The sequence below is a fragment of the Coturnix japonica genome, chromosome 4 (genome assembly GCF_054131305.1).
Source record: "Coturnix japonica strain WE chromosome 4, WE-NBRP24, whole genome shotgun sequence".
Classification (NCBI taxonomy): domain Eukaryota; kingdom Metazoa; phylum Chordata; class Aves; order Galliformes; family Phasianidae; genus Coturnix; species Coturnix japonica.
The window spans coordinates 49,944,117-49,964,855 of record NC_140666.1 but is presented as its reverse complement, the minus strand read 5'-3'; the positions used below and the strand labels follow the sequence as shown (position 1 = coordinate 49,964,855).

At 42.6% G+C, this 20,739-nt stretch overlaps 2 protein-coding genes across 8 annotated transcripts; both read left to right on the top strand.

Annotated features, from left to right (window-relative positions):
* The first annotated feature begins 44 nt into the window (after window positions 1-44).
* On the top strand, window positions 45-12,368 carry HELQ (helicase, POLQ like). Of its 6 annotated transcripts, none has more exons than XR_014945848.1 (18): window positions 45-335; window positions 421-1,159; window positions 1,640-1,818; window positions 2,413-2,613; window positions 3,649-3,721; window positions 3,899-3,996; window positions 4,444-4,542; window positions 5,212-5,357; window positions 6,202-6,441; window positions 7,201-7,229; window positions 7,638-7,742; window positions 8,223-8,442; window positions 9,199-9,356; window positions 9,920-10,018; window positions 10,306-10,479; window positions 11,002-11,115; window positions 11,479-11,613; window positions 12,162-12,368. XR_014945848.1 is itself a non-coding variant. In XM_085546768.1 (18 exons), exons 3-18 carry the CDS (start codon window positions 1,783-1,785, stop codon window positions 12,237-12,239), a joined length of 2,118 nt encoding a protein of 705 aa, XP_085402894.1. In that variant the 5' UTR covers window positions 45-309; window positions 421-1,403; window positions 1,640-1,782; the 3' UTR covers window positions 12,240-12,368. The 6 variants fall into 6 exon arrangements, 3 of the variants coding, with proteins under 3 accessions (XP_085402894.1, XP_015717096.2, XP_015717098.2); XR_014945847.1 differs by having other exon boundaries at window positions 7,201-7,286; XR_014945849.1 differs by having other exon boundaries at window positions 7,201-7,389.
* Window positions 12,369-13,547: 1,179 nt separating this feature from the next.
* On the top strand, window positions 13,548-19,452 carry HPSE (heparanase). 2 transcript variants are annotated; one of them, XM_015861614.3, is made up of 13 exons: window positions 13,548-14,790; window positions 15,593-15,738; window positions 15,896-16,021; window positions 16,133-16,306; window positions 16,378-16,549; window positions 16,689-16,736; window positions 17,391-17,484; window positions 17,702-17,808; window positions 17,884-17,998; window positions 18,271-18,389; window positions 18,512-18,658; window positions 18,823-19,031; window positions 19,188-19,452. In XM_015861614.3, the coding sequence occupies exons 1-12, from the start codon at window positions 14,624-14,626 to the stop codon at window positions 18,980-18,982; spliced, it is 1,575 nt and encodes a 524-aa protein (XP_015717100.2). In that variant the 5' UTR covers window positions 13,548-14,623; the 3' UTR covers window positions 18,983-19,031; window positions 19,188-19,452. The 2 variants fall into 2 exon arrangements, with proteins under 2 accessions (XP_015717100.2, XP_015717099.2); XM_015861613.3 differs by having other exon boundaries at window positions 18,823-19,452.
* The last annotated feature ends 1,287 nt before the right edge of the window (window positions 19,453-20,739 follow it).

Here is a 20,739-nt window from a genome sequence, read left to right as displayed (position 1 = left end):
GTCTCTCCCTGCGCACAACTTCCCCCCGCGCCCTTCAGCCAACCGGAGATACCATCCGTTGCCCAATGGCGCTGCGGCCTGCGCTGCTTGAGGCAGGAGCTCGGAGTTGAAGCTGCTCGTGTCTGTACCCTCCGCCATGTCCGCGGTGCCGGTGCCGCTCTGATGCCGCCCGGCTCCTCCTCATGGCTCAGCCCGTTCTCGCCGTGCGGAGGAGGAGCCGCATCAGCTCCGCTCGTAAACGGAGCCACCCGCCGGTGCGGCCCGGGGCCGCCTGCTCGCCGGTGGCTCTCAAGAGACGCAGCGCTGGGGGTGAGGGGGCCCCGGCCGAGACACCGGTACGGAGGTTTATGCTTCAGTTGCCAAGGCTTTTCTAGCTTGTTTCCTCACAATGTTAATCCTCTTGTTGTTCTGTTTCTGCAGTGTAACGATGATAGTGAGGAGGATATGTTTGGTGACTACGACAGCTTCCAGGAGAGTGATTCTTTACTGGCTCGAGTTCTTGATGCAGAACAGCAGCACCCCCAGGATGAAGGCATGGATGTGAGTGCAGCCGGAGAGTTTGCACATGGGAATGTTCAGTCAGATATGGACCAAAACAAGCAAGGTAACTTGCACACTACAGGGGATAGTAGCATACATAAAATGGATGGATATCATGGCTTCCAAGTGAATGAAAATGACTCCAGAGACACCAATGAAGAGCTCAGTGACTCTGTTTTTGATGAATTGCCTTCATCACAACTGTTGTATTTGGAGCAAATGGGTGAGCTTTCTTCTTGTTCACGAAGATCTGCAGGCACAGAAACGATGGATAAGTGCAATAATTCCTCCTTGGACAAAACCCGGAGTATGTCATCTCCATGTCCTGACTCTGGATGTAAGAACAAAAGCACAAAACCTTCTGAAGGCTCTAAGCCTGATTCATGTAAAAGTGTGAGTCTTAAAGATCATCTGAAAAATGCAATGACTGGAAATGCCAAAGCCCAGACTCCAAAGGTCTCAAAGACCAAGCAGCTTAAAGAAGCTATTTTATCTGAAGAGATCTCTGTTGCTAGAGAAACAATCGGATCATTGTCTTTTGATATAGGCCCATTTTATGGATTACCCAGCAAAGTTCAACATCTCCTCAGGCAATTTCGGGGGATTGAAACGCTTTATGGTAATACAAGTTATGGCTACTTGGAAGCAAATAATTGTAGTATAAATGAAGTATTTTCTGTTTATTCTATTGTGATGTAAAATTACCTATTTATGGTTGACTTATTGCCCATTGCACAAACCAGATATTTAAATTAGAATATTTCCAAGTGTAAAAGTAGGATGATGTAATGCTACCTGTTGCATTTGAGGGAAGAGCCGAAGTCATGTTGGATCTCCAGAGGAGGAAGGATAAGAAAGTTAAGGTAATAATAGCTATGTCAGAAGAGAATTGTTTTTCAGCGGTGTGGAGGAGGATGGTGTAGCTTACAGGAATCCTTTTTTGTGTGATATCTAAGAAAATGGGGAGGCTTGTAGCACTTAACTGAAGAAAGCTCCTGATTGCCAAATTGGTGGGTTTTACACAGCAAGGCAAAGAGCCTTATGGGGGATGAACGTACCCTTAAAAAGGATTGTCAGTAATTCTTCTTTAATTTTACAGAATGGCAGCATGATTGCTTAACATTAAAATCCCTCCAGCAGAGGAAGAATTTGATTTACTCGTTACCAACTAGTGGTGGAAAAACACTTGTTGCTGAAATCTTAATCCTCCAAGAATTACTCTGCAGGCAGAAGGATGTTCTGATGATCCTGCCCTATGTTGCCATTGTCCAAGAAAAGGTCTGAAAATTCCTGGTATTGTGCATGTTCTGCAGTGTGCCTTGTTATGTGACTGGCTTTAGCAGTAACATTAGCTAACAGTATTTTTCCATTAAAAGCATTTTGGGAAACAAGTTGCTTTGCTTTTAAGCTCTGTGCTGAGACTCAGTTTTATTCTAAGAAAATACTGTTGTTATCATGTCAGTATGCTATAAGGAGAAATATATATATATATATATATATATATATATATATATATATATAAATGGGCAGGTTCTTGAAATGATGGCATTCTGCAGTGTCACCTGTATTTTTGCTCTTACACAGTGTCTTTTGCTGTCAACCTTTGTAGCAGAGTACTATTGTAATAAAGACAGATTCTACTCTGACTAGATCACAGTGAAGTTATAGAAAAGTTAAAGCACTCTCAATAAAGTTTGTGAACGCTTTTGCTTTTCAGCTGTGGAAAGCAGTCAAGCAGTCATAGTTGATGTTTTACTTTCATAATGCAGTTGATTTAGGTGTGGATAGGCTACATGTGTGGTTGAGTAGTTAAGACAGGTCTGAAATACCAACTGATACTGGATTTTGTTTGTTTGTTCTTTGTTTTTACAGGTTTGGGCTTTATCAAGCTTTGGGATAGAATTAGGTTTCCTGGTTGAAGAATATGCGGGAAGTAAGGGAAGATTTCCACCCATCAAGAGAAGAATAAAAAAATCACTTTATATTGCTACCATAGAAAAAGGACACGCTCTTGTGAATTCTTTGATTGAAACAGATAGGATTGATGACCTTGGTCTAGTTGTGGTAGATGAGGTAGGTCACAGGATTCTCCATAAATAGCTTTAGTTTGTTTCATTGGTTTAGTTTCCTGGTCTTATTGTGTCACAAATAGTAATAGTATTATAGTAACTTTGTTACTGCATTGGTACTTTGGGAGCAGAAAACTCAACTGTAACCAATGCCCATTGTGTTGAATGTTATTTTTATTCATCAACTGAAATATTCTTTGTCACAGTAGATTTTGTTAACATAGAGAATCATAAGGTTGGAAAGGACCTACAAGATTATCCAACTGTCCTCCTGTTACCATTGCAACCACAATGTCTACCGTGTTAGTGGTTAATTGTAAATTAACTGTTTCTTTGGCTCTATAAAGTAACAAAAATTAGAAAGTGATATTGAGTTGTCTGACATGTGGTTTTGCATATATGTGTTGTGTGTCCGAATTTGGTATCCTGGGATTTTGGGGCTGGTCTACTGAAGAGAAAATGAAGTCACATTTCATTGAGAATTACCTGTTGCTCTGCTTTTTAGTAATGTAACCAAGTTGTATTGCTAAAGGTTAATTATGGGATTGAGTCACATGTGTAACATGTAAAATTGGATGTTCAACTCTTGGAATGCTCCAGGCTGACCTTTTTTAAGCACAACTCCTCTAAATGTGAAACAGTTTAATAAATAAGTTAGGCTTTTTCTGGTGGCACTTGCCTGTTAAGAAAAGATTTGTTTAGGTTCCGTAACAAGTGTTTCTTAGCAATAAGTTGAACAAGGTAAGTTTATGTTGCTTCATCTCCATGCCATTGCAAGGGATCCTATTTCCCTGACACTTGTGATGTAATGAAATGGATGCAAATTTGAGCTGCTTGTACTCTTGGATCTTTTGTCCTATGGTTCTTAAATACATATTAATTAAGGCAGTACTTAGGGAAGAAGCTTAATGAGTCATTTTACCAAGTGGAACTCTAGATGGAATCTTGACAGACACTCACTTAGAAATAAACTGTAGTATTTGTGGGAATATTTGTAGCCCAGTAATAACACTTGATTGCTTTCTCCTCTGGTCTGCAGTTGCATATGATTGGTGAGGGAAGTCGTGGAGCGACGCTGGAAATGACTCTTGCAAAAATTCTTTACGCTAGTAGTAAGTCAATCTCTAAAATACTGTTTTATGATCATCTGTAGAGAGAAGTCTTGGCTTTGCTTTCTAGATCTGTATTGTCTTGGCTTATGAGTTAAATACTGAGCAAAGGGTTTAAAATGGTGACCATGGAAATAAAATGACCATGGAAATAAACACATTTCAACTTGTGTTTTACAGAAAATACGCATATTGTTGGGATGAGTGCAACTTTAAATAATGTTGGAGACCTGCAAAAGTTCCTGCAAGCAGAGTATTATACTAAAAATTTCAGACCGGTACGTACACAAAATACTGTAGAACAGTCACTGTTGTTTCTGGCTTTAAAGTTACAACAGACCTGTTCAGACTTTTAACGTGGGCCGTGTGTTTACTTTCATAATGTTTTAAAAATTAAAGCTTGTAATTGTACCAACAAAAGCTTCTTCCATGGTTTATACATCATAAGTCCTTACATTATCTGAACTAGTGATAAATCATTACTGTTCATGTAATGCGCTTGGGATCTGAGCTGGTGGTCTTCAGTCATGAGAACTGTTTAAGAGCAGTGATGCGTATTCGTAGCTAATTAGACATTTGTTTTGTCAGAGCAGATAATTAGACCTATTTTTAAAAAGTGCATGCATGTATCTAAGTGAAGCATGATGCTCAATAAAAACAGCTACATATCAATAATGGCTTCATCTTGGTAATTTGACTATTGTTTCTGGCTTAAATCAATCTAGGTAGAGTTAAAGGAATATATAAAGATAAGAGATTCAATTTATGAGGTAGACAGCAAAGCTGAAAATGGCTTTACTTTTTCACGTCTCCTTAATTTCAAGGTAAGATCTAAGTTTCTTTGAACTATGATTATAAAACATCATTATTCACTGATGCCTTTGCAATGCTTTCACAGAAGAAATTACATAGTTGACTTGTAATGCATATAGCAAAAACAGTAGCAAACGGGGAGAAAAAGGTCCTTTAAATATCAGATGTTTAACTGTATTTTAATGTTTTATTGCTCTTAAAGTAGAAGGTGGGGTTTGTTTCTTTTCAGTATTCTCCCATTCAAGCGGGCTTGAAAATTCCAGGGAACTAACTGCTTCAACTCTTTGGATAGATTTCTCAGCTGTTTATCACTCTTAAATAATAGAGCATATATTCATTGTTATAAGCTTATGACTCACTTATTTGGATTCACTTCAGTGTTAAGAGTGGTGGGTGATGGCATACTGCAACTAGCACAAGCAACATTGCTGCTGTGATAGTAAAGATACTAAGGAGAAGGAAGAAGAGTATTTGATTTTTATATACCTATACTGAGCTGAATCTTTTGGTAAACTGTAAAGTGCTTGGTTGGGAGAAGTTCATCCCACATATTCTTGTTTTTTAAGTCACCTTAATGCAAATGGATGACTTGTGAAAGCAGAGCGCAGGTACTGAGTACTTGCTGAGTTTAAGAATTAAATGCTACCTTTAAAAAATGATGTTTGTCAATCTGTTGATAGTATTCTAGTAGTCTGGAGAAAGCAGATCCTGACCACATCGTTGCACTGGTTACTGAAGTTATTCCAAAATATTCCTGCCTAATCTTTTGTCCCACTAAAAAGAACTGTGAAAATGTGGCTACAATGGTTTGCAAGTATCTGAACAAGTATGTTTTATCTCCTGTTTTGTTTTTTAATTATTATTATTATATATGGAATTATTGGCTAGAACTTGGGATTTATCTTAACTATTATGGTAGTGGCTTTTCTGGGTGAAGTGTGCTTTGAATGTACAGAATTATGTGAAGCTGTTAATTGGATATATTACAGAAAACTGCTCAAGGCTTATTAGTAAACTGTTTTATAAACTTTGCTCAGCAAATCTGATAGAGAATAAATTTTAAAAGCATGATAAATGTATATTAGAAGCAGTTAACCTTGTCTTATTGGCACTTATCTCCACAAGCTACTTAAAGACATTTTCTCTATAGCCCTGTATGTCATGTATGTCACTAGTTGAACATGGAAGTATGAAGTATCCTCTGCTTAAAGGATGTAAACACTATACTCAGCTGCATGTACAAAAGAAATTGAGATTTGTTTGACTGGATAAAAGTCTGATTTGATATAGTTATAGTCTAGCAAGAAATTACATTGATTATTCAAATTTCCCTGCCACCAATCTTGGAACCAATTTTCATGTTTATAAGCTTCGCTATAAGCTGATATTGACCTTCCCACTTGTCTTCAATGTGCCTTATACACGTAATCAATATTTGATGCCTTCTGTACCCTTGTTTCTTAACAACAAAAAAGAAATCACTTGTGGGTGACTTCAGTCTCTACTTGTGTATCACTATTTTAAAGTTGTCAAAAACAAATCTTTATCCAAACTTACATTTAGTTACAGGAATGGATAATGAACAGAAATATAGAAGCTATGTCTGCCTTAATTTTTGTAAAGTGATTATTAATTGATCAAAGTCTGAAGCAATGTTTTTTGTTCTAAAGAGAATTCAGAGCTCACAGGGAGAAAGAGAAACAGGATCTAATTAAGAACCTAAAGGATATTGGAAATGGAAGCATCTGTCCTGTTCTGAGGCAAACAATTCCTTTTGGTGTTGCCTATCACCATAGTGGCCTTACAAATGATGAAAGAAAGAGTATAGAAGAAGCATATTCTAGAGGTGTCCTGTGCCTTCTTGCTTGCACAGCTACGTTAGCTGCTGGAGTCAACCTGCCAGCCAGAAGGTTAGTTAACAGATATATTACATTGTTTCATTCTTGCACTGTAAATAATAATAATAAACCTTAAATTGGAAACATCACAGCTCTAATAAGTATCTTTCAGCTGATACTTGGAAATTTCAGGAGGAAGTAATTTAACACACTGAGCTTAGGACAGAATTAAAACTGCAAAGTTATCACCTAAGAAAAATGTATTGGTATTAAGTCTCTCAGAATGCATGGCTGAGGAACGCTTTGCTGAAGGGATGAAGGAATTTTTACTACACTGTGAGATTTCTTCAGTATTCAGTGATAATGAGCAGGTGATGATGATTTCACAAGAATAACATTTAAATCCTAAAATAATTATTTTAGAATGGGGTGTTTAAATATATTTTACCAGAAGCACCTGTTACACAGGTATTGATGGCATGTCTTGCTGTCATCTTTAAGTCCAAAGACTAAGAATCCAGATTTGTGTGTATGCATTTGATTAACACATCTGAGGGGAGATAACTTTTTTATTTCTCTAACAGAGGAATGTGGTCTGTTTTTAGCATTGCTGACTCAGGGTCAACGTTGTTTGTGTTTGATGAGTAATTAAAATGGATTGTGGTTCAAACTTGAAGTCGTTGAATGTTGTTTTGTTAAATACTTGTTTTGAAACAAGTACGCTTGATTTTGGTTAGCTTAGTTGCAAAGCATGAAGCATTTTTAAGATATTACAGCTATAGTAATTTAATATGAAACACAGCTTGCTAATGATTCTTTTTTGTTTTACAGGGTGATTTTAAGAGCTCCTTATGTTGCTAGTGAGTTCCTGAAGAAGAATCAATATAAACAAATGATTGGCAGAGCTGGTCGAGCTGGTATTGACAATGCTGGTGAAAGTATTCTCATAGTGCAGGAAAAAGACAAACATTTGGTAACTTTTATGAAGCTGTTGCTGGTTTAAGTCATTGGATTAAGCTGGTGAGATAAAGAGGAGTGGATGAGCTCCTAAGCATAATTTCTGTGGAATTTGTTTGAAGTAATTGACTTGTGTAATACCTGTTAATTGCTTTGGTCATGCATGGATTGTTTTCACCATTAGCTATGAGTGCTAGATGCTTACGCATACTGTGTTCATAAGCAGAATCACAAGTATCCGTACTTCAGAACATTTTAAAACTACTACATAAATACTTCTATCTACCAATATATTTCTTGGGACCTTTTAGGTTCGAGATTTAATAACCAGTCCTTTGGAGAATTGTTACAGCAATCTTCTGCCAGAGCTCACCAAGGGAATGCAGTACCTGTTACTATCACTGGTTGGATTAAAGGTATTGGTTAAGTATTATGAGCAGTTAATGTGTTTGGGGGATGCAATTAATATTGTATTGCTTGATTCTGTAGGAAAACCAACTTAGCTAAGATCAGCACAGCTTCCCTTCAGATGAGTGCAAAACTGCGACTAGTATCTTTCTCACTTAAAAAGTAATGACACAACGTGATGCTTTTCCAGCGTGGACAAGGCCCAAGTTCTGTCTGCCTTCTCCAGTGTCTTAATACTTCCATTTCTGATACTAGACTCTGAGTATAAAAGCTAGTAACAGTCTAAACAAATTAACATAATAGAATAGCCAGGATAATAAACAAGTGTACATGCTGTCCCATCAGATCTATGATCAGCTGTCTATTCTATTCGTCATTTATCTCTCTATAAACAACTTAAATGATAGCCTGAGTAATTGTTTTGAATAGCATGCTCTTTTATGCATGACACATTTGAGCAATGCTAATCACTTCCAAATCTTATACAGATAGCAGTTACCCAAGAGGAAGTGTACAGTTTTATGTGCCATACATTGCTGGGTGTCCAGCAGCAGCTGCTGTTGAAAGAGAAGAGCCTCTCAGAGATCGTTAGAGATGAGCTACAAAATCTAATAGAAAAGGGACTCTTAAAAGGAAAAATAATGGAGAAGGATCAGAATTCCGCAAGTCCACTAACAATCACACTATTGGGTAAAGCTACATATAAGGGTAAGATTGATTTTATTCTTCAACAAACACTTTAATTTCAGCAGTACCTCAGTTCAATGTGGTTTTCTCTCTTCTCTTTGAAAAGCTTTGAAAAAAAGCCTGCCCAGTGCTAGTTTAGTTACTAAATAATGTGTTGGACTGAAATTAAGTATGAGTAGCATTATGTGACTGAATGTTATGGGTATGAATTTGAACATGAATCACAAGAAGACTCAAAAGAGAGCTGTATTAAAATTAATGACTTAATTTGCTTTAGTGTTTGTAATGAAAATTGCAGTCTCATTTTTACGAGTAGGTATTGTGAGTAATGTTATTTTTTTTTAGCCTACAAGGAGACTGATGGGGAAAGGAAGTAATTTTACACGTGGTCCAAATCTAATGTAAAAAGTATACCAGAAAGTACGATTTTTTTCATCTCATAGCATAAAGATGTAGGACAAGGAAAGCATTTGTATGAAACAGAGATAGCTTCAATCTGTAAATCTTACAAGAGTTTCTTCAAAAGAAGATAATTCAAATGTTCCAAAAGCAACACAAAACGTATGTGGAAATCAGCAATCGCAGACTTATTGCAGTTTCTTTTTACCAGTAATGATAGATGACAATGATTATTTGGGCTACACTTTTCTCTTGGATTAAGACTGTACTGCCAACAAACTTTTCTGGAAAAGCAAAATGATGACTGCATGTGAGAATCTGATGCACTAAACTCTGTGTGCCTACCTAAAATTGCTGAGCATTGTATGCTTGTTTTAGGGTCTATAGATGTGTCGTACTGCAATCTTCTTTACAAAGAGCTGAGGAAAGGCTTGGAAGGGCTGGTTCTTGAGAGCAGTCTTCATCTTGTCTATCTGGCTACTCCATATGACATGGTTTCCAACTGCAGCCCAGACTGGATGCTATACTTGAGGCAGGTGAGATTTGTATTTCAAACATTGATCAAGGTGTTTACTAATGCTGCTTAGTGGGCTTTGAGTGTGTTTATACATACAGAATGTAATTAGTACAATGTTTTGATGAAAAGGTAAAGATGCTAAATGTTTTCAGTCACAGGGCAAAAGTGCTTTTCTTTACCTCAGGAGCCTAATTTGTCTTGTGCATTGATATTTTGTTCACTTTGTGAGAAACAGGAGCATAATGGCACTAACCTTTGTATAACTGGGGTTGTTAAAGCGTGGTACTCAACAATTTGATGGGTAGTGGTAGTTCTCCAGGGTTTTTAACTGATTCATCTTGAATTTTATATATAGACTGACCTTCATTACCAAATGAGGTGAGAAATGTGATGCTGTGTGCACCTTCATAATAAAGCTGTGTATGCAGGTGGTATGCATATTAAACATATCTGATGTGAATTACTTTGTAGAGCTAAATATACTATTACATACATTGTCTGCAGCTGTTCTGATTTGTAACATTTAATTTCTATTTAGTTGTTATGTAGAAATGATTTTGAGTGTAATCAATCTTCCTTTAGTTCAACCAGCTGAGTTCGGCAGAGCATAAAGTAGCAGATATGGTGGGAGTACCTGAGAGCTTTATTGCAAAAAAGGCTTCTGGTCAAGCCATCAGAAAGGTAGGCTGGAGATTTCTTATGCCTAAGACAACAGTGTAGTCTTGTGATTTGACTGTTCAGAAATGCTGGATTAACTTTCTTGAAAGTATTTAATTATTACTGTTCTTTTACACCTTAACTTTTTTACCTCATCTTGTTTCAGAATGTTTAATGTGTTTGGGTCTAACATATACCTGCTTTAGAGGTGTGAAGGAACAGGGATGTAAAGATTTAATTCTTGAAGAATGAGCAGGAAATTGTGAACTTCACAGGGATTGCTACTGAGTTCTAATTTGTTTTATTCCTAGAATGTGGACAGTGCTGTTGTGAACAGGCTCTACCTGTCATTTGTCCTGTATGCCCTACTGAAAGAGACCAACATATGGAGCGTCTCAGAGAAATTCAACATGTCCCGAGGTTATGTGCAGAGTCTCCTTACATCTGCTGCCTCATTTGCCTCGTGTGTTCTTCATTTCTGTGAGGTAGTGTTAAATATCTCTTGGTATCGTATCTTGGTTGGTTTTGCAGAAGTTGGAATTATCTTCTGTTACGTTAAACTTAACGGATACATTGCATTTCACCTCTCCTGTGTGTAACCATACATTATAAAGATAAGCATGTCAGTATGATGGTGCATATTTCTTGTGTTAACGGTAAGTTTGGTGGACAGAAAATGCAAGAATGCCTACTCTAAGAGGTTATTGATCAGTCATAAAAGGCAGTTGATGGAAAATTATGAGCTTGTTTTTGTGAGATGAGGCTTTCTGGTTGTATGATGTCACTGTGAGAAAAGAGCTGCCTTGGTTAGTTCTTTGTTTCTTTCTCCATTGAAATAATGCATTCTTCATCCTTCAGAACTGTCCCAGACTTAGCTGAGGAGTGACAAATGCAACTCTGCAACAAGCTGGAAGAATTACGAACAAGAATCACTTTCCTGCTGTCTTTCTTCACTAACTTTTTTTTACTGTCTTTAGTTTGACTTTTAATTGTCTTTGCCTCTGCAGGAGCTGGAGGAGTTTTGGGTTTATAAAGCCCTGCTGACAGAACTTACCAAGCGCTTGACATACTGTGTTAAGACAGAGCTCATTCCTCTCATGGAGGTAGCAGGGGTTCTAGAGGTAAGTAAACCTATCTTGGACAAAGGCAAACTTTTATGCTAAATGTTATTATCACTGAAGTCTGGAAGACCAGGCTAGTTTTTTATTCCACATTTGGCATTGTACTTCACAGCAGTCTGGGGTATCGGGGACTGTTGGGGAAATGTGAGCTGGAGCAACCATGTTCTCCTTCTGGTTGCTGCTGCAGCAACAGTGAAAACACTGCAGTTGCCTGCTAATTTAGAGCTTTGTGCAAGGTGAATCAAAGGGAGCCTGGATCAGTATTAAAAATACACGTATAAATGTTTTGAGATGGTTACAGAAATTAGGACTGAGGATTCTTACTGCCTCTTACAACAATATAACACAATTTTTGGCTTGCAGGCACGAGCTAAACAGCTTTATAACGCAGGGTACAAAACTTTAGCACATGTAGCTAATGCAAATCCAGAAACTCTGGTGAAGACGATCGAGCATTTGTCACGACGTCAAGCCAAGCAAATGGTTTCGTCTGCTAAGGTAAGCAGGCATGTTAAAAGAAACTACCTGAGGAGTTCACAGTTTCAAAAGTGAATATTCGAATAACATTAAAAGAAAGTGGAAGATTCGGTTTAGAAATAAAGGTATTTGTGAATATTTGCAATGGCAAGAGTGATCAGTATTAATCCAGTGAATTCATTTTCTTAACCATGTTATTTAGCTAAGATGATTACAAGGGGAGTGAATTCAGTGACTACAGCCCTCAATGCACTTGAATGATTGGCAAATAGAAACTACTTAAACCAATTTTGTTTCTCGGGATGAATGTGTTAGTAAAGAGTTCTCTTCATTGGAGAAGCAAAGACCAGAAATGTTCTGGTTGCTGATCTGGAACAGTAAACAGTTCAAGGTCTTGGCATAATACATAAGATATTAGTCCTTGGAGTGCTGCAGTCCTGTGAGCAACAGCATTGTTTAGTTTCATTTTTCAAGACAAGATACAAACTTGGATTAAATACCAATTTTCCTTTCCTAACAGTATAGCAAGTGATTGTCTTAATTCCCTCATTATCTGATTGCTCTTACAGATGCTGCTGACTGAAAAAGCTGAAGCTTTACAAGAAGAAGTAGAGGAACTCTTGAAAGTACCTACAGATATCCCATAAACGTACTGACCAGCTCGGTCATTAAACAAATAATAATGAATTGAAATATCTGGGCGTGTCTCAGGTTTTTACCTCTGTCCTATATACACATGCTGTAAATGTAATAAATATTTATTATCTTTTTGTATACATTGTATTTGTGTGGATTTTGAATTGAAAGTATTTCTTACAGGCACCAAATGACTGTTCTGTCTCTGTTGATGCCTGGGGAGAGAATTGCGAAGGATGATTCTGTAAAAGTCTTTCAGATTGGGTTTAAATGTTATAAAAAGGTTTTTGAATTTCAAGGCAATATTAGAAGCCATATCAACTTCTGAGGCTACAAAGGTAAATGGTGGTTGTAGTAGTTACTGAAAGAGAGCAGCTCTAGCAAGGAGATACGCTTCATAAAAGCAGCTTTAAAGATGTCTTAAGCGTTCAGTCATGACACAGTGAGCTCCTTTTTCAAACTGCTATGTAAAACATGGTAACATTAAAGCACTTCATGTCAGGAGTGATCAAATCGCAGTTGGGTCTGCATTCTAGAATGGTATCTGCTGCAAAAGGTGGTGGTGAATAAATGGTGAGTGGTATTTTAGTGCTGATTAGCTTGTTTTGTTTAGTGAATCCTTGAGTAGCAAATAAATCTGTTGGCTGCCTTTTGATGGAAAAATGCCTCTAAAAAGGTTAATTCTCCTACTTTCCTAGTGGCACTGGGATTTTTAATAAATGGAATTGAATATTTGGAGTATTAAATGAGGCCAAGAACTTGAACTGTAAGTTCTTTCCTACACAACACCTAAGCAGCTGCTCTAAAGGCTTATTGGTTTGTTCAGCAGTTACTCCACTTGAAATGTTCTTGGACCCTCATACTGAGGGATTTTGGAAACAAGCAGAAAAACACTCAAACACTTGTGAATCAGTCCTCTACAAATACCACAGTAGATCCCTACAGCAGATCACTAACCTGCTGGCCAAGAGCAATCCTTGCAACCCTCTCTCACTGCTCGTGGTTCTGTTTGTGGCTTGCAGAAAGCTGTGTCCAGAAGGGGCTGGTGGGAGGCTTGCAGCCTGGTTCGCTGCTGTGATCTCTGTTCTGGAAAGGTGCTGCAGTGTGAGCTGGCCCTCTATAGGCAGTTCTGGTCTCATCCTGTGACTGAAAGCTTCATTCATCACTTTCACAGGCCTGGCATGAGGTGCAAGTTGTAATGAATACAAAGCATGTGAAGGTTTTGTTTTGGTTTGTAGATACATTATCTGGCTTCTGAAATCAATGGTTTGTGGTACAAAATGTGAGGAGACATGAAGATGATGCAGGAGGCCTTTGAGAAGCACAGCCTGTAGTTTTAATTATTTAAGAAGCCTCATTTTTGGTACATAATCTACTTTTGCAACTGAGTTTTATTTCAGTGAGGTTTCTTTTATACGCTAATCCAACACGGCCAGTTCTGTTGGTCTGCATAAATGCTGTGATGCCACAAGAGCCGTTTGGCCTTTTGCACTGTTTATTCTTCCCTTCTGCGTTCCCTTTGCACACATAAATACAAGTCAGCTGGTTGTTGCTCAGGAAGAACGGGGGTGCTGCTGCTGGTGATAGCTCAGCACTTCCGTGGTTGGGCTGCAGACATTCCCAGAAGGCTATAAGCTGTTGCTATAAGCTCCTGCTGTGTGCCTGCCATTGGCACCGCTGGCTGGGGAGCAGCAGGGCTGTGTGGTGGCAGTGGGATGAGGCCAGTGTGGAGCATCAGTGCTAAGAAGGAGTTTTTAGGCATGTCTTGGCCCTCTTGCCCTTGCTCTGTAGCTCCCAGTGAAGCACTCTGCTTGTACTTCTATGGGTGACAAACGCTTCTGTATTCATCTCCCTTTGCTTGCAGGATGTTTATATGCCCCAATAAGTGATGCTAATTGCTATGTAATGATAATGTAGTGCTACTCTGCAGCTGCAAGAGGCTGCACGCTCCACAAGTGCCAGCAAGCACCGGACCCATCGTTCCCACCATCTACTGTCTGTGGACTGTATCCCAAATGTAGCATCCCGGTCGCAGGGCTGGGTGGCTGCTGCAACACCCGTGGGGTGGATGAAGGAGCTGCTGCAGCTCACCCCGCAAAGGGTAGACATGTGCCATAGCCCAGAATTGGAAGCATCCTGGTGATCGTGGTGCTATGGGGAGTGTCGCTGATGCTTCCGCTCCGGCAGAGCCGTGGGTGTGTTTCCGAACGGCAGCGCCGATGCGATCTGGTTGGTCTCGTTCTCATGGAGGGTGACTTCATATCGGGAAAACTGGGAGCGGGCGGCTGCGGGGCGGTGCTGGGGTTGCCCGCCCTCCAGGGGTGGTGCTGGGGCGGCGGCGCGGACCGGAGGAGGAGGAAGGTGAGGAGGAGGAGGAGGAGAAGGAGAAGGAAGGATGCTGGTGCTGCTGCTGCTGCTGCTGTTGCTCTCTGTGCCGCCGAGGCAGACGGCAGAGCTGCAGCTGGGGCTGCGGGAAGCCATCGGGGCGGTAAGCCCAGCCTTCCTCTCTCTTACACTGGATGCCAGCTTGGCCCGTGACCCGCGCTTTGTTGCCCTGCTCAGGTGAGCCCTGCAGCCCCAGCCGCTCCTGGGGGAACGGGTGAGAGGATGCCAGGTGCTGGTGCGAGACGCTGGCAGGGGATGATGTTGCTGGTTGGGAGAGAGGCAGCATGAGCCTCGGTGCGGCTCTGTGGATGCTTAGCAGGGCTCTGGGTGCTGTGAGCCCCAGTGAATGCCAGAGAGCTTCTGCTGCACATAGAGGTGAACAAGTAGCTGCTACAATCAAAGCCTTTTTCTGCCTGTGAGCAAATCCCAGCTCAGGGCTTCCAGGCAATGGACTCCTGTCACGTTCTTTCAGCTCTATTTCTTTGTTCTCCTTTGGATTCAACTTTTTGTGTTTTGCTTTGTTTTTCCTAAAGCCTTTTAATTTCTTTCCTTTTTGCCCTCCTGATCCCAAGTTCTAGCCCTGCCCCATTGCTCCAAAGCTGTAAGGCAAAAACCAGCTTTATCTGAAGGCAGGCAGCTGCAATGACACCAGGAAGTGCTTGGTGGCCTTGTATCTGCTGAGTGTCCCCACAGGGTGAGATAGGGCTGCTGCCATCCCAGATAGCACTGGAACTGCATGTCCTGCACAACGTCTGCTCTACTTTGAATACTCATTCCATACATGCTCTCGCTTTGGAACAAAATCCATCCATTTGGTGGTTGTCCATGGAAATAGGGAGAAACAGTGCACGGCCAGCTTGAAGCCCACATTTTGACGGGATGGGTGTCTCAGATCCTCTGCTGCAAGGTGTCTCTGAATGCTGCTGATGCTTTGCCTCCATGTGGGAGATGACCCTGGCATTTCATTTACCTTCCACAGACACCCCAAGCTGCACACTCTGGCCAGCGGGCTCTCCCCAGGATACCTGAGGTTTGGTGGTACCAATACAGACTTCCTGATCTTCAATCCCAAAAAAGATTCAACCTGGGAAGAGGAAGCCTTGTCGGAATTTCAGACCAATGGCAGTAAGAGGGATTTGATCCCGTGCTGCACAGAAATGGATGTGCAGTGCTCAGCTCCACCCACACACCTCCCAGTTCCTTGCACTGGGTATGACCCTTTGCGTGTTGCCTGATATGGTGATGACAGCTTGGTTTCTCCCATCCTTCTTCTGCCCTATAGATGTGTGTGAAGCACGGCCCAGCTTTGCTGTGGTTCCAAATCTTCTGCTCACCCAGTGGCCCCTCCAGGAGAAACTGCTCCTCGCTGAACAGTCCTGGAAAAAGCACAAAAACACCACCATTACAAGTAAGTTTTTGATGGGTTTTCCCAGTAGGGTTTGCAACCAACAGACCGCAGCCTGCGGTGACCAACTCCACGCTGAGGCCTGAGGATGAAGCTGCCCTCTGCTCCCTGCAGGGAACACGCTGGACATCCTCCACACGTTTGCCAGCTGCTCAGGCTTCCGCCTGGTGTTTGGGCTGAACGCACTGCTGCGCAGGGCTGGCCTGCGCTGGGACAGCTCCAACGCCAAGCAGCTGCTGGGCTACTGCGCGCAGCGCAGCTACAACATCTCCTGGGAGCTGGGCAATGGTAAGCACTCCCGCTTTGGCTGGGGATGAGCCCTGTGCACAGAGCGGTGCTGATGGGCACCTCTTCCCCAGAGCCCAACAGCTTCAGGAAGAAGTCGGGCATTTACATCGATGGCTTCCAGCTGGGACGTGATTTTATCCACCTGCGGCAGCTGCTGAGCCAGTATTCCCTGTACCGACACGCTGAGCTGTATGGCCCTGATGTGGGGCAGCCCCGCAAGCACACCCAGAGCCTGCTCAGAAGGTAGGCAGGGTGCCCAGGGCCCGCGTGACACCGCTGGGAGGATAGCAATGACGTGCTCTGGGGACCACGGTGGGCAGGGACATAGGGTGGGTACTGCAGGATGTCACCAGTACCTGCTATAACCCTTGTTTGACTGCAGCTTCCTGAAATCCGGAGGGAAGGCGATTAACTCTGTCACCTGGCACCAGTGAGTACCGTCAGCTGCCATCACTGCTCTGCTTATTGGCTGTTATTCTTGTTAAGAACTGTCGATTCACATGTGCTAGTGGAAAGCAGGAGGTGAAACACCTCTGCTGGCAGGTCCTGGTTGCCTCTGTACAGTGCTTTCCTCTAAACAGTATTCGAAGAAGACCCCAAATCTATGCCAGGTGTTGCAGCATACAGCAGCAGGGACTGCAGTGTGTGCAAGGTCATTTTGATTGCTAAACATGTTTTACCAATAAAAAGAGAAGTGATGCGAAGAGAAGTGACAGCACAGCAGCTTGGCTTCTCAAAATGGCACGCAGAGCTGCACTGTATCTGTCCCTCTCGCATGGAGAGCTTTGCAGCCTTTAGGCATATGCTGTACTTTGGTGGGAAACAAGAGCAGCCTTGGTCCTCTCTCCACCCACACCTGGGGCTTGCACGGAGTCCTCCAGCTACAGAAAGATACATGATTGGGAAGGGATGTGGCTCAGCACAAACCAGATGCATGCAGAGCGGTTGCAAGGACAAGCAGTGGCTCTGTCCCTTAGAACAGCAGCTGGTGCAGGGACACTTTGACTGGCCTTGCATGAGAGTAGATACCAACGTTGATATTTTTCCTTCATTTCGGCTGTTGTTTTTTTTTTCCCATTTCCAGCTACTATGTAAATGGCCGAAGTGCAACGAGGGAGGATTTCCTGAGCCCTGATGTGCTGGACTCCTTTGCCACCGCGGTACATGATGTCCTGGAGGTACCTGCTCTTCTTTAATCCTCCCCATGTGGCCTTGCACACAGAGACTGTTTGGCTGTGCAACAATTAATAAGCATCCTCCAAACTCAGCTGCTGCTGACAGTGCAAGAAACCTTAATAGTAGCAAAAGTAATAAGAGCAATGGGCATAGGTGGCTGCAGTAACCTCAGCAGACAAAACTTGACCTGTCTCCTATTTCCCTTCTCTCTCCACATAGATCGTGGAAGCAACAGTGCCCGGCAAGAAGGTATGGCTGGGTGAGACCAGCTCAGCATATGGCGGGGGGGCCCCCCAGCTCTCCAACACCTATGTGGCCGGATTCATGTGAGTGGCAGGGCAGGAGCATGGGAGCTGCTCTCATGCTGAGCCCCAGTGTGACCTGTGGCGGGTTCCTGGCAGGTGGCTGGACAAGCTGGGGCTGGCGGCTCGGCATGGCATTGATGTGGTGATGAGGCAGGTCTTCTTTGGTGCTGGCAGCTATCACCTGGTGGATGCCAGCTTCACGCCCTTGCCGGTGCGTATGTGACCTATCAGGAAACACCATGTCACCGGGCTGCCAAAAACACTGGGTATTTCTCCCTGATGTTGTGCCCATGAGTCTGACATGGGGTTTTCCTGCATGGAGGGCAGTGTGTCCCCTATGGGCTCCCTACTAGCTCCACAGTGCCTCATAGAAGGGGCACAGCACTGCCAAAATCATGGTGTGACATGAAAAGCTATGGGGACCAGAAGTGGAGTTGCCTCAAAAAAATGAGTGCTAGGTGGAGATGAATCCCATTCCCCCAGGACTACTGGCTGTCGCTGCTATACAAGAGGCTGGTGGGCACCCGGGTACTGGAGGCCAGTGTGGAGCGAGCGGATGCGCGGCGCCTGCGGGTCTACCTGCACTGCACCAACCCCCGGCAGTAAGCAGCTATTGCCCACGTGGTGGCAGCACTACGGCAGTGCAGCCACCCCAGGGCAGTGACCCAGAGGAGGTGTGTGGGCGCCTGTTGTTTCTACCAAACCCATTGTCTCTCTCCTGCAGCCCCAAATACCGGGAAGGGGATGTGACACTGTTTGCCTTGAACCTCTCCAACATGACCCAGAGCTTGCAGCTGCCTAAGCGGTTGTGGAGTAAGAGCGTGGATCAGTACCTGCTGCTGCCCCACGGCAAGGACAGCATCCTGTCCAGGTGAGCCCACACCTCTTCCTCCTGGAGCAAGGACTGTAGGCAGCCTCAGAAACCTTGCCTATTTGGGGGCTGTTTCTCGTGCTGCTCCGGGTGCCCTTGCTCACGCCCAGAGCCAGAGATGATGCGGGTGAGCACACCTGCAGTGTCCCATCGTACCTTGGCAGAGAGGTGCAGCTGAATGGCCGCCTGCTGCGGATGGTGGACGATGAGACGCTCCCCACATTGCACGAGATGGCCCTTGCCCCTGGCAGCATGCTCGGCCTGCCAGCCTTCTCTTATGGTTTCTACGTGATCAGGAATGCTAAGGCCATTGCTTGCATTTGAGCACGCAGAGTAACAGGGCTCGCCATGTGGTGCCACTTGTTTTTACCAGGTAGGGAGGTTGTGGTCACAGGCTGGAGAAAGCCAGGTCACCAGAAAGGCTCCAGCATCCTGACAGCAATACTGGAGGGGCTCGCATCCCTCCTGCTGGGGAAACAGCCTGTTTGGGAGAAAGTTGTCTCACGACAGCTTCTATCACCTGTATAAGGTGAGTTCCCACTAGTGCAGCTGGTTCTCTTGGAAGCACACAACTCACAGCACCATCAGCGCCTTACAACACTCATAGCACAGCGGGGAGAAAGCTAACATGCACCGTACTTCCCTTCTTTGAGCTTTAAAATGATGCTACTGGCTCAGTGGGGTTTCAAGGCAGAAGGAGTGGCTTGTAGCTCACAAGAAGGCTTTACAGCACCAAGCAAGTGGGTGTTCTTTGGAACTGTGATCAAAAAGGCACAATAAAATTTGTATTTCGATGCAGAGTGTGAAAGGAGTGTTTGCTTACGCAGCGTATGTGCTTTGATATTGGACCTTTTTCCTTTTTTTTCTTGTTTTTTTCTTTTTTTTTTTTTAAATGAAATAAAGCAATTTAGATTAACTTTTGGCAGTTTTCCTAGAAATCCTGCCCAGCTGGGGGTGGTTATTACCTGCTGGGAGAGCAGTGGCTGGAGACTCAGAGCTGCATATTTACACCACGCCTTGATCTCTGATCACAACCTACATTCATTTTCATTTCTGACACAGGAAACAGAATTGCTCATGCTTGATTTACTGTAAATCAGATGATGGAAGGTGGAGTAATATCACATGAAAATAGGGAACATTTTGGCAGTTGTGAGAGGAAGATGGCAGTGGGGCGTTAATGACCTTTGATGTTTTCTTTAACAAGTGAAATCTTTCATTCCCTAGATGGAAAATTGTTTGTGAAGGACCAGGGTACTTTACAAGGAATAGAAATCTTATATTGAAGAAACTTTTCTAGCTTGTTACCCTGAGCTTCTAAAAAGCAGCCTGCAGAAGTCCTGGGTTTTGCTCATTGCTTATTTCAGAGAATATGACCAGAAACATTGTCATTGTAACAGCAAATGGAATAAAACTTACTTAACAAGACAGTGATCTGTGTCTGACAGGACAGGTCAGGATGCAGGACTGTTTTCCTCAGCATAGATGAACAGCAGTGAAGGTTTCCTGGAGGTTTCCTAGGCCTGAATTAAGCCTGGGGTGACTCTTCTTGTAGTAAATACGTCTAACATGGAAAAAAAAAATAAAAAATAATAATTTAAGAGTTTTACTCTGCATGAGTATCTTTTATGGTCCTTAGCACACTGGTTTACAGCTGTGGAGTGCCACTTATCAGAACGGTGAATGTGAGACATGTGAAAGTCTCTTTCTTATTACACTGGTTTTCTACTTCCTCCTGGCAGTCACCAATTTGAGGAACTAAAACTGTTTCTCTTGGTTTTTGACCGTGCAACAGTTCTCAGTGCTGGAGGAAGAATGATGGGGAAACTGTTTTCTAAGAACCCCTGAATGGTAGCTCAGGAAAGTTTTTATTGCCCACATCATACCTCACCAGATTAACTTTTACAGCTCCATCCAAAGCTCACATCCCCAGTTTATGATTTATTTGCAATAAGGTGACAGAGAACCAAGGGAATGAGGCTGCAAATCTGGAAGCCCATTGCAAAACTGTGAATGTTTACTGCCTTGTGATTCTATGATTCTTATGGTCTGGAAAATGAGACATACGCTGCTGTGTGGGT